The following is a 17262-nucleotide window of genomic DNA, read 5'->3' on the forward strand; positions in this document are numbered from 1 at the left end:
TCAAGTATCACGAACGATACTGACACGATCAATTCCCAAGGATCTAATTCATTTACCACGAACGGTAATGACACGATCAACGCGCAAACAACATCTTCTCAAAATTCAACTACCAGATGGCATCCACAAGCCCATCCCCGACAAAAGTCCCTACTTCAAATAGGGCAAATTTCTTGGTATTCTTATGTTCAATCATCTTCCACCTTCAGATACCGACTGGCGCGCAGACCACTCTACATCTTCAGGTTTAAGAAGATTGAACAGGGGCAGCTGTCATACCCCAAAATTTGCCCAACATATTTATCCATATTTCATCCATCTGACTTTCAAATGCGCAAAGATACACAAGAAAGAAGCATGCAGTCTCTCTCTTGAACAACAACCTCTAAATTAGGGTTTTTTATTTAATCAAGGAATTTGAACTTCTGACACCTCAAATGGACTTCATGGTCTCTCATATGCCTCATAGTATCCTCAGGCCAAGTTTCAAGCCCTGATTCAAAAGATTACTCAATCAACTGCTCAAATGATCAATAATCGACTGGTTGACCTAAAAGTCAAACTATGGACAAACTACAGTCAAAACTTCTGATTTTTGGTCAACATCCTCATTATGGAGTATCATTCATCATATGATCAAGGATTGATCATGATTCATCAAGAAAAGCTCCAGAATCATCAAGAACCTGAGTTTCTAAATTAGGGCTTTTAAGGAAAAAGTCAACTGAACTTTGACCGGCCGTAACTCCCACATGGAACATCAGAAATTTCCCATCCGAAGCTCAATTTAAAGGAAATTGAATTCTCTACAACTTTGCCTCTCACATGCCAAGTCTAAAAATGCTTCATTTAAGAGATATAGATCAAGACATTATAGGGCCTCTTGGAAGTCTACTGAAGGACACTTTTGTCAAAAACATCTTACACAAAAATAAGAGCTTCAAATAAGAAAACTCAAAACTATAAATTTAAAAAGGACATTCCAAGCTTTCTAATTTGATGAGGAATGAATTCATCTGATAAAAAATGAGCAAGTTATGTGGTGTGCAAGCTAGGCGAAATTGACAAAATCTCAAAATAATCGGTCAATGAATTTTGTCTCTTTGAACAATCTGACCTAATTTATTTGATTCTAATATGCTCACCACTCTCCAAAGGACCCATAGTTTCCCTTAATACATAGCCATGCAATTTATTTTATTTTGTCTTGATTTTATTTGTTTAAAAGCAAAACAAATTATATAAAATGCTATAAAAAAGAAACAAGGCGCATGGGTCTGATCCAGCCTCCAAAGATACTTCTAGAATTACCAAGTACATGATGGAAACATGATTGGAGGAGATGGAAACGGGATTGGATCAAAGTGGGAAGATTTGATAAATTTTCAAAACAAATATCCAAGCCCACCAATGAGATAGTATTCAAGAATTCTTTAACCTAGTTTCACTCTACATAAATAGGGGAAGATAGTCAGACTGGAGGACGGACGAAGGAGGCAACAAGAGACTAGGATTTACGTCTGAAAAATTTTCAAACAAACTTGCACCATCAAAGTTCAAATTCCAGTCCTTCAAAATTAATTCTGAGCGTTCTAACAACTTCCTGAAGCATATAGGAATCGATTCATACGCTCACACGACTCCAAAGCAGCCTAGGATCATCCTCCCTCGATTGCACCGGTGGGGTAAGTTCTTGATTCTCAAATCTTCCATTCATGGTATATAAATAATTCTGATGCGTTTATTTATGTTCATTTGAGGATTTGGAACCGTTCTGAATCATCGTTCTCGAGTTTACGCCCAAGAATGAACATCCACCATGATTAGGGCTTCGGAAAGATGTTCTTCGTGTGGCAGGTTACAGGCGTTTTTATGAGAAACTAATGTCACCATCAGATTCGCAGGACCCGATTTAGTGGACAGGGATCTTTTGTTTGGTTCGTTCACGTGAATTTTGCAGGTTTCTAAATGCATCTCGCCGGAGAAGAAGAAGTTTCGACCGGAGACGATGGTGGCTCCGGCGTGCACAGGCCTGCGTGGAAGCTCTCGATTCTCTCATTGGACGGTCCATCTTCATCCTCTCTCTCTCTTCACGCGTGTGACAAGACCATTGGCTAGTCAAAAGGTCAAATTCCTCATCCTCTGCGTGATTGGTTGTTCGTGTGTTAGAGGGGCCCACGGTGAACGGTTCATTTGACTGGTCCATTTACCTTCGTTGTTTCAAATATATTTTATTCCATGTATACATTGTGTGACTAACTATGCGCAGCACGTTTGGTAAACGAAGAAGCTGTATAATGTGTGAAACGTGGGTTCGATCCCCAGGATTGAAAACATTTTTAGAAACATTCCAAACGCGGATCCAGTGCTCACGCCCAACACGAGACCATCGTACGTCCTCGCCCCTCAACCACTAGATCTCCTTGAAGCATAATCAAACGCTTCTGAAAGCGCAGCCTCACCATGGACATTCACAGGCTGGCCACACTCAATCACACGCCCCAACCAGCTAAGTCTTTTATTTATTTTTTATTTTTATCTATTTTATGTTAATTTGTATACACTTTGTTATTTATTCTTTTTTTTATTTAACCATTTTTCTTTTATTACCATAATAATTTCATATAACTAATTATTTATATTTAATCAAAAATACGATTTTTTTTATAACATAAAAAATAATTGTTTTATAATAAAAAAGGTTTTTACTAATGATTATAAACCCTGATCTTTATTTTAATGATTTCTTTTCATCATGATCACTGATCACTGATATTGGTAGTTGTTATCCGTTAACGCATGCCTTATAAACCCTATAGGTCACAATAAGTTTTCTTGAATAAACATGTTAGGTTCAGGGATAGGGTTTGTAAACCTTTTAGGGTTTATAGATCTTTAAGGTTTGTAGTTCATTCATACACTAAAAATTCTTTCTTTGTTCAAATTTTCAGGACTAATCCAGATTCTCCGATTGCCCGCCATACCAAAAAAGCTAAGTTTTGATCCTTCTTTTTTTATTATTTAAATTATTTTACCTTTTATTTTAATTTTTGCCTAGAGGTTAAATTGAGGTTTATTTTCAATGCCAAGGAATTCTCCATACACTCACCCCCTATTATTTTCATTTTAATTTTCAGAGTCAATCAAGGGTTCGAGGAAGATGAAAGCGTTCAAGGATGTTTAAAACTAATTGTTGATCCCTCTTATTTTTCCGTCTTTTAATTTCCCCCGCCACGCAGGTGTTTATTGTAATAGTGTAGGGCTTTTATTTTTCTGCCTTTAATTTCTGCAATTTTAAACTGCGTGGTTAGTAATCCTAGGGAGTGCAAGATAATTAATCGAACGTAGATCACCTAACTACAAGATAAATGTCATCGAAGTTAACCACGTGATTGTTGCACCCACACACCTTTAGGGTAACCCTTCTTGTTGCCTGTTGCCTTATATTGTTGCTTTATATTGTTGCCTTAAGTTTGTTGCCTAAAAATAGTCAAGTCCCTCGATTCCGAGGATACCTAAAGCAAGGCTGCCTAAAAAGATTGAAAATCATCTAGTCCCTCGATGCTGCCTTATAAGATGATTGTCCCAAATTGCTAAGGTATCCTCGCATGATGCCTAACAGATAAAATGACTATTATATCCTTCCCTTAGACTACCTGCCCTCTTTATGGCATGGGACAGTCTTATGGCGAACGATTACTCGATGACCCTTAAACATCCAATTGAAAGACTTCCTACCTTCTTATGGTATGGATAGATCCTTTCGCCTGAAAAGCTAAAAGAACGAATTTTTAAACTTAGGGTAGTTGCTATTAATTGCTTGCTCTAAAATTCAAAACTCTTTTCCCACTCTTTTCAAATCAAAATTTAAAAAGACTACGCTTATTTACAAGCTAAAGTTCTTTTTTCAAAGTTTTTACTTTTCACACCTCCTTTTCAAACATTTCAATCAATACAAAAAGTGAGCTAAGCAATTAAGAGCCCATGGATAACCATGGATGCAAAGGGTGCCTTACACCTTCCCTTTGCATAACTTACCCCCCGAACTCAAAATCTTTTCAAAAGGTCTTTTCCTGTTCTTTTAGCCTTTCCAATTGGATAAAATAAAAGTCGGTGGCGACTCTTGCTTACCGCAACATTTTCATATAAAAGTCAGTTCACCGTATTACAAACATCATTTCATAAGGGACTATGTTCAGAAGGGTGTTATATCTTTAAACTTTGTGGATACAGACCATCAATGGGCTGATATCTTTACAAAACCCCTTGCTGAAGATAGGTTTAAGTTCATTCTGAAGAATATCAGTATGGATTTATGCCCAGAATGAGAAGATGAGAAGATCTTATGTATGAGTATCCTTTGAAATGAGATTGGATTAGTCTTTAATAAGAAGTTCTGATTGTGATCAATTAGAAGTAGTGATTCTGTTATTACTAACGTTTCATTGTCTAAGTTGACTCAGAATCTCTTTAAAAGTAAAACAGCTGTAACTGGCTATCCAGATGGTAAACACGTGTTCACTATCTCTGGACAAGCGTGCGTGCAGTTGAGGGGACGCCTACTTAGGAATTGAAGATTATCTTTAAAGATCAACATGAGAAGCAACAAGATGAATCAAGCTCCTGGATTCATGAAGCAAGCTGAGTGCTATGAAGCTTCAGAATCAGAATCAGAAGCAAGAAGGAAGAATGTTCAGATATTCTGATGATAGAATATGATCTGAAACATTATGTCTATTTGTTCTGATACATTCTATATGGCTCTGATACATATTATGTGTTCTGAAACATATTCTATGTTCTGACTCATTCATGCTGACTGTTGTCGTTTAGTTTTGTTCTGTAACATTTCAGGATGTAGAGATGCTCTGATGATGCTATGGTACATTCAACAATGTTCTGATACAATCTAGCATGAAGTGATGTAAGAAGAAATTCAAGCTCTGAAGCTGTCCAAATGGAAGCAAGAATCAGAAGATGTGGATGTTCTGAAGATCTAAAGAAATTCAAGTTCTAAAGCTGTCCGATGGAAGCAGAAGTCAGAAGCTGTGAATGTTCTGAAGATCAAAGAAATTCAAGTTCTGAAGCTGTCCGATGGAAGCAGGAATCAGAAGCTGTGAATGTTCTGAGGATCTAAAGAAATTCAATGTTCTGAAGCTGTCCTATGGAAGCAGAAATCAGAAGTCATGAATATTCTGAAGATCAGGCACTGTGAACGTCTCTACTGAAATACTCAGGGAAGTCTTTTATTTATAAAATTCTTCTAGTATTAATTTCAGGGGGAGATTATTCATCTCAGGGGAGATTGTTAATCTCAGGGGGAGACATATTCACATGCTTATGCTATAGCTGTGTAAATTGTCTTTAGCCGTCTGCTCTTTCTGATCGCAAATTCATATCATTTATATATGTTTTTGTCATCATCAAAAAGGGGGAGATTGTTAGAACAAGATTTGTTCTGATCAATATTCTTAGTTTTGATGATAACAAGGATATGAATTTTGTGTGAGATAATGTGGTACTCTAATACATTGCAATTTCCCTTTCAGGAAATATATAAAGAGTATGCACAAATCAGCGCTCAGAAGCTTTGACTCAGAAGGTTCAGCATGCAACATCAGAACATGGTCTGGCAAGACATCAGAAGATGGTCAAAGCAGAATCAGAACATGGGTCTATGGAAGCATCAGAAGAACTTGAGATCAGAAGCAGAAGCACTGAAGTTCTCATGGTATCACGCTCAGAAGCACTTCAAGGTCAGAAGACAAGAAGATGCTATGCACCAAGCTGTTTGACTCTGATGATATTCAAACGTTGTATACACAAACATCAGATCAGAAGAAAGTACAGGTGGCAGGCTACGCTGACTGACAAAAGGAACGTTGGAAGCTATTAAAGGCAACGTCAGTAGACACAGCGTGAACAAGGCTCGAGGCAGTTGACAAAAGCGTGAAACATTAAATGCAATGCTGTACGGAATACGCAAAGCATTAAATGCTCCCAACGGTCATCTTCTCAAAGTGCCTATAAATATGAAGTTCTGATGAGAAGCAAGGTGAACCAATTCTGAACGAACTTATTCTGAAAAACTTGCTGAAACGCTGTTCAACTCAAAGCTCAGAAACTTCATCTTCATCAAAGCTCACTACATTGCTGTTGTAATATATTAGTGAGATTAAGCTTTAAACTTTAAGAGAAATATCACTGTTGTGATTATAGCTTTTCAGAAGCAATTGTAATACTCTTATTTGATTACATTAATTTGTAAGTAACTAGAGTGATCAAGTGTTGATCAGGATACTCTAGGAAGTCTTAGCTTGTGTCTAAGCAGTTGTAATTAGAGTGATCACGTGGTGGTCAGGATACTCTAAGAAAGTCTTAGCTTGTGTCTAAGCATTTGTTCCTAGAGTGATCAGGTTGTGATCAGGATACTCTAGAAGACTTAGTCGTGGGCTAAGTGGAAAACCATTGTAATCTGTTGCGATTAGTGGATTAAATCCTCAAGTGAGGTAAATCACTCCGTGGGGGTGGACCGGAGTAGTTTAGTTAACAACGAACCAGGATAAAAATAACTGTGCAAATTGTTTTTATCGTTCAAATTTTTAAGACTACACTTATTCAAACCCCCCCTTTCTAAGTGTTTTTATATCCTTCAAGGGTCGCTTTGGCCATGGGTTGTCGCTTACATGTCCATTAGAATTATCCTCAATCCATAGTCACTCTGTAACACCCCAATTCTACCCAAAGCATTTAGGCAAGAAAATATCAGAGTATTAAAATTTCATACAACACAATTAGGATGTTACACTAAGTAACCAAACAAACACCTAGAAAACAAACGGACATCAGAGATGCCAAAAGCATACAACACCTGCCAATAAAATGATACATAACACACGGAAGATATGAACATATATATATATATATATATATATATATATATATATATATATATACATATAGCTCTCACTCTCAAAGAGGAGTTTTCCAAAATAAAGTGTTTACAATACACATCAGCACATCATCACATATACATGTTCAAAAGAGTCATATACAAATAAATAACAACAGACTCCCGACTCCCCGGTGTTACGTATCAGAGCGACCGACAAGACCAACTGGAGAACTACCTCTTCCAAAATACTCCCTGTCATACCCCAAAATTTGCCCACACTTTTCAAACTATTCAAAACTATTTTAAAAATTGGGTTTTATAAAAGTCTTGGATTCATTTACATTGACATCCTAAATTTTATAAATATTCAATTTAAAGTCTATTTTAAAATATAATAGTTTACTATTAAATTGTTATATTTTAATAAATAGAAAAATGTTGACCAATGCTTCATATAATTTCAATTGACTTTTTATTTCAAATAAATAACATAGTTCAGTTGGTTAAGAAGTAAGGCTTGCAAGCAAAAGGTCACGGGTTCAATTTCTGCTTGGTGCATTTCTATGTTTTTTAACTATTTTTTATCTTTTTTTTTTTTTGCACTTGGACGCACCTGGACACAAGTACGTATTTCTCACAATTTTTTCACTCACAGTTTTTCAACTTTCTTTACATTTTTATTTCAAAAACTTTCTTTCAATTCTTATATTTTGGCCAATGATGACACCTGAGGCTCTCTTTCTTTTTTTTAAAAAATGATTTTACAATTTTTCTGGCCGATGATTTAAATTTGAGGCCTCCGATTATTATTTCTAATTTTCTTATTTGTTTCTTATAAAACCACATGACGAGATTATCCGATGGTTTCTTCCTTTTAGAAACTACTTTATTTTTTATTGACACCAATACGTACATAAACCAAAATTAATTTTACAATTCGAAGTCTTCAACAATCTTTCAGTTTCTTTTTTTTCTACGCCATTTTTTAACAAAAAATACACTGTAGATATTAAACAGCCTTTACACTAGGGGTGTGCAAAAAAATCGGTTATTCATAACCAAATTAGTATCCAAATTTATCCACTTTTTAAAATCCAATCCAAATGTTAAAATATAAAATCGGGTATCATTTTGTTATCCAAGTATAAACCGGTACCCACAATAATAATGTGGTTTAGTTATTGGATACCCAAATTTTGTTATGTATTAAATTTATATGTTTGTCTCATTTTATGGTTAACCACATACTTACACTTATAATGATAAAAGTTAAATTTCTCTAATAACATATTAATAAATTCTGAATTAAAAATTTAATTTTAAACAATTATTTATTAAATTAAAATGAAACATGTTTGCAGTATTTTTTAAAAAAATCTTGTTATATCTAATATAATATATGATGATGAGACTCAATTAAAAATTGATTTATTGCCAATCCAAATAAGATGTTAAATTGAAAATGAAATTTTTCACAAAAGACAAATTCTAACTCTCCACACCTATATAATACTAAGTTGAAAATGAAAACCTGTAATACATTATGTAAACTATTCACGTCTCATAATTTTGCCATAAAAAACCATAAAAAATAAGCTAATTGGTTTTGCCATAGAAAGGGAAGGTACAGATCTACAAATTACCTGTTCTTTAAAACGAGAGAAGAGAGTTGTTTAAATGCAAAACCAATATCAATGAGCATGAGTCCAGAAGATTGATCAGTGGCAATTATATCTTTAACTGGTAGCCACAAGAAAAGCTCTTCACGTGAGTCACGTCTCATAATTTTAAATATTGAATTGGTTTCGAGAGAAACCGGTTTAAAACTAGTTTTTTTAAAAATTGGTTTTTTTAAAAAACCGGTTTAAAACCGAACCGATCCACATGTAAACCGGTTTTTAAAAAATAAACCGGTTTTGTGAAAACGGTTTTAAGATCCAAACCAAACCATATATATGGTTCAATTTGGTTTGGTTTTTGATCCATGCACACCCCTACTTTACACGATACACATTCATATACATGCTTTTCTAAACTTCACTGTACAGACTAACTCATACACATCTTTTGTTTCTTTCACGTGAGAAATTCTTACCCACAAATTTTGTATATACATGAACCTAACATATTAATGTGCCAAACTTTCAAGTTTCATTCTTTGTAATATACAGAACCACCAAACCTTATTCAAAAGTTAATCATATGAAGGAATAAAACTTACCATTAAATAAAACATAAAATATCACAATTGGCATATGTTTTTGTTGTTGTTCTTTCTGCAGAAAAAGAGAAGTAAATCCAAAACAGAGAGGGATCAGATCGGAAAACAAATTTTGCCGGAGAACAAATCGGAGCTATCGGAGACATTGCGAGTGCTGCTTAGATCCGCTACCACCAATTGTCGACCACCACTCCAGATCAACCAAGAACCACCGCCTCCTCCGCCGCAAATCAGTCCGCTCCGGCGAGAATCGACATCATCAGCAGCTGCCAAACAACACCACCGACCTCCGATCTAACCGCTGAGCCCTTCGTCCTTCACACGAACACCGGATCCCGATCTCATATGAATCGCACCCGCTGTCATCATTAGCTCCTCTGCGAATCATCGTAAATTCCGGCCAACATCGTGGCCATGGAGGTTAGATTTCATTCATTCTCTTCCCTTTTTTCATCTGTTTTCAAATTGATGCCGGTTATTGGAGTATTGAGTGTTGTTGCTTGGATGTTGCTTTTAATTTTGTTTGTATCATTTGCTGAGAATTTGAGATGAGGGATATATGGTTGATTTCACTGCTATTCTGAAAAGTGTTTTTTTGTTTTTTTTTGTTTGTGTCTAAGAAAAGATGGGAAATGGTTCACGTTTCTCTCTCTACTAAGAAAACAAGAAAAAAAATCTAAATAACCATGTTTAATAAATAATTTATACCTAAAACCATGTTTTCGTCAAAATTTCGCATATGACTAGATTTCAGAGGTGGCCTCCACATAGGAGCCACCTCAGGTGGCGCCAATGTCCATTTTTCTATAACCTATGCGCCACCCAGGGTGGCTTCAATGTGTATTTTCCTCTTTTAAGCCACCTGGGGTGGCGCCTATGTGTATGTCATTTTTTTTTGTTTTTTTTAATTGTTTCTATACTATTTTTTTTAAATTTTTTTTATTAATAAAATTGTTTTAATTTTAAAGTATTTAAAATATATATATATATATATATATATATATATATATATATATATATATATATATTAAATTGCGATAGATAAAATCAGTGAAACAGGTAACTCGAGCGTTCACGGAAAACAGTTGTTCATTCATTAATTAAAAGGTACATAGAAAATAACCAACAGAAAAAGATAAACTAAAACATCTAAGAAATCACCACGGTTAAAACAATGTTATTAGGTCCATGCATCATTTGAATGGCATCAATGTCGTATTCCACGTTATCCCAGAAAGTTATAGTTGCTCCACTCACAGCATCGGCCCTTGTTTTAAGCCTCTTGATGCTTCTTATCTGTTCGCCGGCTTCGTACTCCCCCTCTAAAAAACTCATGAGAGTCCTCTTGAGTTGCTCGACGGAAGAGATATTCCAAAACATAACCGGCATGGGAGGTTTGACGGGTGAGAATATGACATGTCCGTTCCTTCTGTGATACTCCGGTTCAGGTTCGGCACGCCATGTTGATCTCCGGGGCGGCAACTCTGTTGTCCGGTGACATCCATCTGGCCTAATGGTTGTCCAGCGAGGCATGGTTGTGTTTGTGTGATTGTTTGGTATTTGGAGTTTGTGTATCTATGTGTAAACTCAACAATAGGAGCCCCTAATTTATAATAGTAGTGGGTAGAAAAAAGTAATGATGTTGCGTACTGTTTACAAGCACGCCTAACATGTATGATAAATGACTGACTTGATGGGACTAGACGAAAGCATGCGTATTTGACTGTCCAAAATAAAGAGTGGCAGTATGGGCCATGAAGACAATTTCACTACGTGACAAAGACATAACTAGTTGATTTAATAAAGGATAATACAAATACATTACCAATAGAAATACAAATACAAATACAAATACAAATACAAATACAAATACTAATACAAAAACATTATCAATAAAAATACAAATACTAATACAAATGACATACAACTAATTGTTGGTGGAATTTGATCCACGGTTAGGACAGGTATTTCTATTGTGCCCGACTTCACGACATATGCTACACTTTCGTACCATTTTCTCATGATCCATCTCGGTTGTGATCCGGGTGCTGTTCGGGCGACCTCTTTTCTTTCTCCGCATGTTATCATTATGCCAAACCACGCCCCCTTCATACGCAGGCCAATAATTCTCCTTTGCCATCACTTGAAATGAGTTGTTGTACACCCCGAGCAAGGTATCCGCCTTGTAAATGGGAGATAAAAGTGCTAACGGATCTTGATGCGCATACGAACATGCTGCAATTACATGAGAGCATGGCATCCGAAAGGCTTGAAACTTTCCACAATCGCACCACCCTTCATCTATAAGAACCCTGTATTGTTGTCTCGGAAGGCCCTCGTTATGGTCAATCGTTTCTTTAACACTAAAGGTCCGGTTGAATCGATCGAAAGATGTCACAATGTGGCTGTTGGCTTTGGCAGATTGCTCTTTCATGAATTTGACGCATGTTTCGCTGAATAATTGTCCGGATTCTATAACTGCATTTCAACGCTCACCTCTTCTTGCGAAAAGAGAAGCCATCCTATAGTATGTTGCTTCCAACAAGGCAGTAATCGAAAGGCGTCTGATGCCCTTAAACACCCCGTTCATAGACTCCACAAGATTTGTAGTCATGTGCCCCCATCGCTTCCCGTTGTCGTATGATCTGGTCCATTTCTCTCTAGCAAGATTGTCTACCCATCTGCCTGCATCTGGATTTGCCGCTACAATTTCATGTCGATAATATTGGAACGTCGGTTGAGTCAACGTATATCCGGCATTGACAAGAGTCTTCCGAAGAGCCCTGTCCTTTATCTCCCGCATGAAATTTTGTGCAATGTGTCGAATACAGTAAACATGCGTTGAGGTTGGGTTTTGCCACCCGTTTGCTGGATTGTTGTACGCACTCTCGATGGCAGCATGTCTGTCTGAAATCAAGCAAAGTCCAGGTTGGGGGCAACGTGTGTCCGAAGATTTCTGAGAAAGAAACCCCAACCTCCAGCAGTTTCTCCTTCCACAAGAGCGAACGCAACAGGAAAGATGTTACTATTTCCGTCTTGAGCCACAGCCATCAACATGGTGCCTTTATATTTTCCGTACAACCAAGTTCCATCTATTTGAAGAATTGGTTTGCAATATGAAAATCCTTGTACACATGGGCGGAAAGCCCAGAAGAGCCTGTGGAATATCACATTTCCTTGAAGGGATGTTCCGTCTGGAGATTGCGCCGGAAGGGTCTCTAAAATAGTAACGGTTCCAGGAGCATAAATTTTAAGCGCATATAAGAAATGTGGGAGTCGTTTGTACGAATCCTCCCAATTTCCATACACAACTTCGATCGCTTTGGTCTTCGCCAGCCACGCCTTTCTATAAGACGGAGTGTAGTTGTATGTTGCAACGATATGAGAGATTATCGTTTTCACCTTTAACGATGGATCTTTTTCAACTAGAGGCAAGATTTCTTGACAAATAATGTCATAACTTAGCTTACGGTGATCTTGTGAAACATTTGTGTTAACACATGTGTGATCTTGGGAAATATATCCTATAACCCATGAATCACTTCTCTTCCTGTATGATGCATGCAACCTGAATCCACAATTAGTGTTTCTACAATAAATTTTGTACCTCTCGACATTGGCGCGATCAACTCTAAAATCAACATTGTTAGCCATATGAAATCTTTTTATGGCCATGATACATGCCTCCTTAGAACGAAATCTGTCTCCTACTTTTAACCGTTGATCTGTTTGAGTGTATGGATCATAGAAAATATCAGTCGATGGTTCGTCATCCGCTTCAAAATTCAAGTTCCTCATGTGCGCTGGAGGCATATGCACTTGATCTCGTGGTACAACAACTTCCGGTTCATCTTCACTTTCCTCGTTGACCAAGTTATCAACTTCTATTTCCGGTGCTTCTTCTTCTTCATCTACAACGTCGACCTCTGCTTGCTCGTCTCCAAGTGCATCAATGACTTGTGACTCAACCATTTGTGTGGGTTCAACTTCTGGTAGAGTAACATACAGTTCTATGCAGTCGTAACCAGAATACTCATGATTGGCAAACATATTCTGCATTTCTTCATCGTCTTTGATCTCAACTTGGATAAACTTGACCGGGTTGTCCCCACGAAGAAATCGATATTGGTAAAAAATCTGGGATACACCACCCATTGCAAGCTTCGTCTCTAATCTCCCTTTGAAGTAACTGAAATTTACTTTTCTGCTTAAACAAAATCGTTTAACCTCGGTGTTTCTAAACAGAAAACCAACTTCTTCGTTGTCATATGTCTCGCCAAAAACATGAGCGTTGATAATGTATTGTGGAGGGGCCATTGTTGAGTGGGTAAAGAGTGTTATTTCAGTTGTGAAATGAGATGTGTAATGAGTTGTGTTATTTTCCACATTAGAGGTATGCTTTTATCATCACAAACTTACTGTGTTGAGTTGAGATCATTATGACACTGGTGAACTGCTGCACAGTCGACTTGACCAGACTCCATCACACTGAGCAGTACATACTGTACAATCACATGCGAATAAAGTTGACGGAAAATGAATGCCTGAATCGTCACAAACGTACTGAGTTGATTTGAGGTGTGCTTGACACTGGTGAACTGCAGCTTTGCCGACTTGACCAGACCCAACCATACTGAGCAGCGCACACTGTATAATCACATGCGAAGACTGTATGCTAATTATTTTCGGTGAAACAGCAGCTAGAAAAAACCCTAAACCCTAAAAATACAAAAAATAACATAGAAAACCCTAACCCTAATTTTTGAAAAAAAAGGGGTTGCATGTTGGCGCCACCTGGGGTGGCGCATTAGTACAAAATTCCACAGAATGGCGCCACCTGGGGTGGCGCATTAGTGTGTTTTATTTTTTTTTTTTGCCCTAATTTTGTTACGTGGTCCCCACTGCCAAAACCCTAGACTAATCTGCCAGCATGTGATCTACCTGCATCATATTACTGTACGCATGCATGCTTAGACAATTCAGCACAGAACACGGGATGCAGGCCTAGTCTATTCTGCCAGAGACATAAAATGCATGGTCATTTCAACACAGAATGCATGTGAACCCATATTTATCACTTTGATATCTGTATCACATGCATGCTCACCACTTGGCCATCATGCACTAAACATCAGCAACCACCACCCCTCTATAAATACTCTCATAGAATACTTTCTTCTCACCGACATATCTTCTTCTTCTTCAAAAAACCACTTTGCATTTCCAAATCCGCAGAAAAGTAAAGGAGTTCTTGAAAATGGCCCAACAACTTCTTACAATGGGTGAAACACACAGAGGAACTAGAGCAAACTTGGCGACATTTGTAAGTTCATACTTATTTATTTATAAACATCAATGCGTATATGACATCCAGTTTAATCGATTTATTTGTGGTTCTTAGGCTGTTGACCGATTCCGTACACGGTCTCACGCTTATGTTGAACCCGACGAGAGGATTATTCCGAATCTACAAGCATGTGGCTTCGGACATATCATAAAAATGCACAACAACACCATAGACAGAAAATTCATCCTTGCCTTACAAGAGAGATGGAGGCCTGAAACCCACACGTTTCATCTTCCAATAGGTGAGTGTACTGTTACTCTAGAAGATGTTTATATGTTGCTTGGTCTGCCCATTGATGGCAAGGCTGTTAATGGATCTGTTCAACATGCTAATTCACTGTGTGAGAGAGTGTTGGGAAGAGATCTAGTTGTGCCTACTCAAGGTTCAAGAGGCCAGGGTATCAGTCTGGCCTCCCTTAGAGCTTATTATGATGAACTCGTCTTGATGGACAACTCTACCGAGGAGCATGTTTGGTTAATGACTAAGGTTTATATAATGTTGATGTTTGGTAACCTTTTATTCCCGGAGTCGACAGGTAACACTGTCAACTTTTTTTATTTAAGTAAATTTGATAGTATTAGCAAGATTAGGAAATATAGTTGGGGGTATGCCGTTTTGGCGATGTTATACCAATCGCTTTGTAAGAACACGGTTGTCGAGAAGTGCACCTTCTATGGATGTGCGTTCCTCCTACAAGTATGGGGTTGGTGGAGACTGCCGACGCTATCCCCTGCAGGCAGGAACAACTACACGTTCCCTTATGCAACAAGGTACGTCTTTTTCAACGCTATCCCTTGAACGCTAACTCTCTTTTACATAAAAATCTGAAATAACATGTTTGCTCTTTTTTTTCTTAGGTTCTGTGGTCCTAAATTGGATTACAGTAAGAATCCGAGGGGGAGTGTTATTTTGTATCGGGACCTAATTGATCACCTCTGAGCTGAAGATGTATTACCACTAAACTTTTATATGATCATATAGATGTATTACAATCCATCATCTTTTTTAATAATATGTTATTTTTTCTCCTACGCAGTTTAATTGGAGACCATACTTGATGCTAGACCATGAGCCAAACGAGAGTGACCGGGAAGTTTGGACTGCAGTGACACCTATAATAAGGTTCAACATCGTGGAGATGCACCAATCTGACCGTGTGAGACTACAGTTTGGCATGCATCAACCAATCTCGGATCCCCCCACTGATTTGGGGCTGGCATATTAAAAGAGTTAACAATCAATGGGACCACGCAGATTATCGTACATTCGCACCTGAATTTTGTGAGATGTGGAAGTAGCGTCGCAGCCGTCTGCTACAATTCCCTGTTGCCCAACTCCCCATGTTTCCAACCGCGGAATACGTTGCTTGGTTTAGAACAGTCACAACCCCCGATATGTATGTGTCTGACCCCTACTACCTACACGACCCCCGCCAACAACAATACGCACAACAACCACCCCAACAACCACCCCAACAACGCCAACAACGCCAACAACGCCGACAACGCCAATCATCCGAACAACCTTACCATGAAGAATATCAAACAACACCAACAACGCCCTACCAAAGTCAACCCATCCAACAACAATCATGGGGCTTCACCCAACAACTCCATGACGCCGACCCCTCCACTAGGCTACCCGTCCAACAACAATCATGGGGCTTCACCCAACAACTCCATGACGCCGACCCCTCCACTAGGCTACCCGTCCAACAACAATCATGGGGCTTCACCCAACAACACTACGACGTCGGCCCCTCCACCTCCACTAGGCAACCCATCCAACAACAATCATGGGGCTTCACCCAACAACACGGCGACGCCGGTCCCTCCAACTCCAATAGGCAACCCAGCCCCGACATGGGTCTAGATGACGAATACGACCCGAACGAGCAAATGACCACTCAATCGTCACAGTACCAACAACATGGATACTCCACACCCCAATTTTCACAACACCAACAATATGGGTACACAACACCCCAACAAACAATGCCATTTTTCCAAGGCCAATCAAGTGCTGGGTTTTACCGACCATATGACGCAACTCCACCGCCAAGACCAATCTTTGAGGGCATGGGGACCCGACTATTTGACAGCAGCATACAAGAATACATGTCCAACGAGCGCATGGAGGGGCTAATCCGAGGACCATCTACCCAGACACAACAAGAACAACCAAGGAATAGGGGGGTCGTGGAGAAGTGGGTCGTCGAGATCCTTCCAACCGGATTCGAATAGTTCCAGATTGCGGAACTGGCGGTGAGAGGGGTCATGGTCCGGCTCCGGGTCGGAGGGGTCATGGTCGGAGGGGTCGTGAATAGCATAATATCCATGTTTTAAAAATTTTCCTTTTTTTCCGTATTTGTAATGTTTGTACTGTATGACCGTATTTGTAATGTTGTTTCTGCATTTCTCGTATTTGTAATGTTTGGAATGAATGACATGTGGTGTTTCATTATTTATTTAATTGTTAAAACAATTTTTAAAAAATCAAAAAAACAAAATATAATTAATTTATTTATGTTAAAACAATTTTTAAAAAATCAAAAAACAAAAAAAATTAAAAAAAAATAGTATAGAAACAATTAAAAAAAAAACAAAATAAAAAAAAATACAATGCACATAGGCGCCACCCTAGGTGGCTTAAAAGAGGAAAATACACATTGAAGCCACCCTGGGTGGCGCATAGGTTATGAAAAAATGGGCATTGGCGCCACCTGAGGTGGCTCCTATGTGGAGACCACCTCTGAAACCTGATCATATGCGAAATCTTGCCGAAAACATGGTTTTTGGT

General features: G+C 38.2%; 1 protein-coding gene across 1 annotated transcript; it reads left to right on the forward strand.

Annotated features, from left to right (window-relative positions):
- Window positions 1-8894: 8894 nt before the first annotated feature.
- LOC131662113 (RNA polymerase II degradation factor 1-like) lies at window positions 8895-16959 on the forward strand. Its single transcript, XM_058931808.1, has 3 exons — window positions 8895-15233; window positions 15321-15411; window positions 15500-16959. Exon 3 carries the CDS (start codon window positions 15804-15806, stop codon window positions 16704-16706), a length of 903 nt encoding a protein of 300 aa, XP_058787791.1. The 5' UTR covers window positions 8895-15233; window positions 15321-15411; window positions 15500-15803; the 3' UTR covers window positions 16707-16959.
- Window positions 16960-17262: the final 303 nt, after the last annotated feature.

Source organism: Vicia villosa, linkage group LG3 (genome assembly GCF_029867415.1).
Source record: "Vicia villosa cultivar HV-30 ecotype Madison, WI linkage group LG3, Vvil1.0, whole genome shotgun sequence".
Taxonomy (NCBI): domain Eukaryota; kingdom Viridiplantae; phylum Streptophyta; class Magnoliopsida; order Fabales; family Fabaceae; genus Vicia; species Vicia villosa.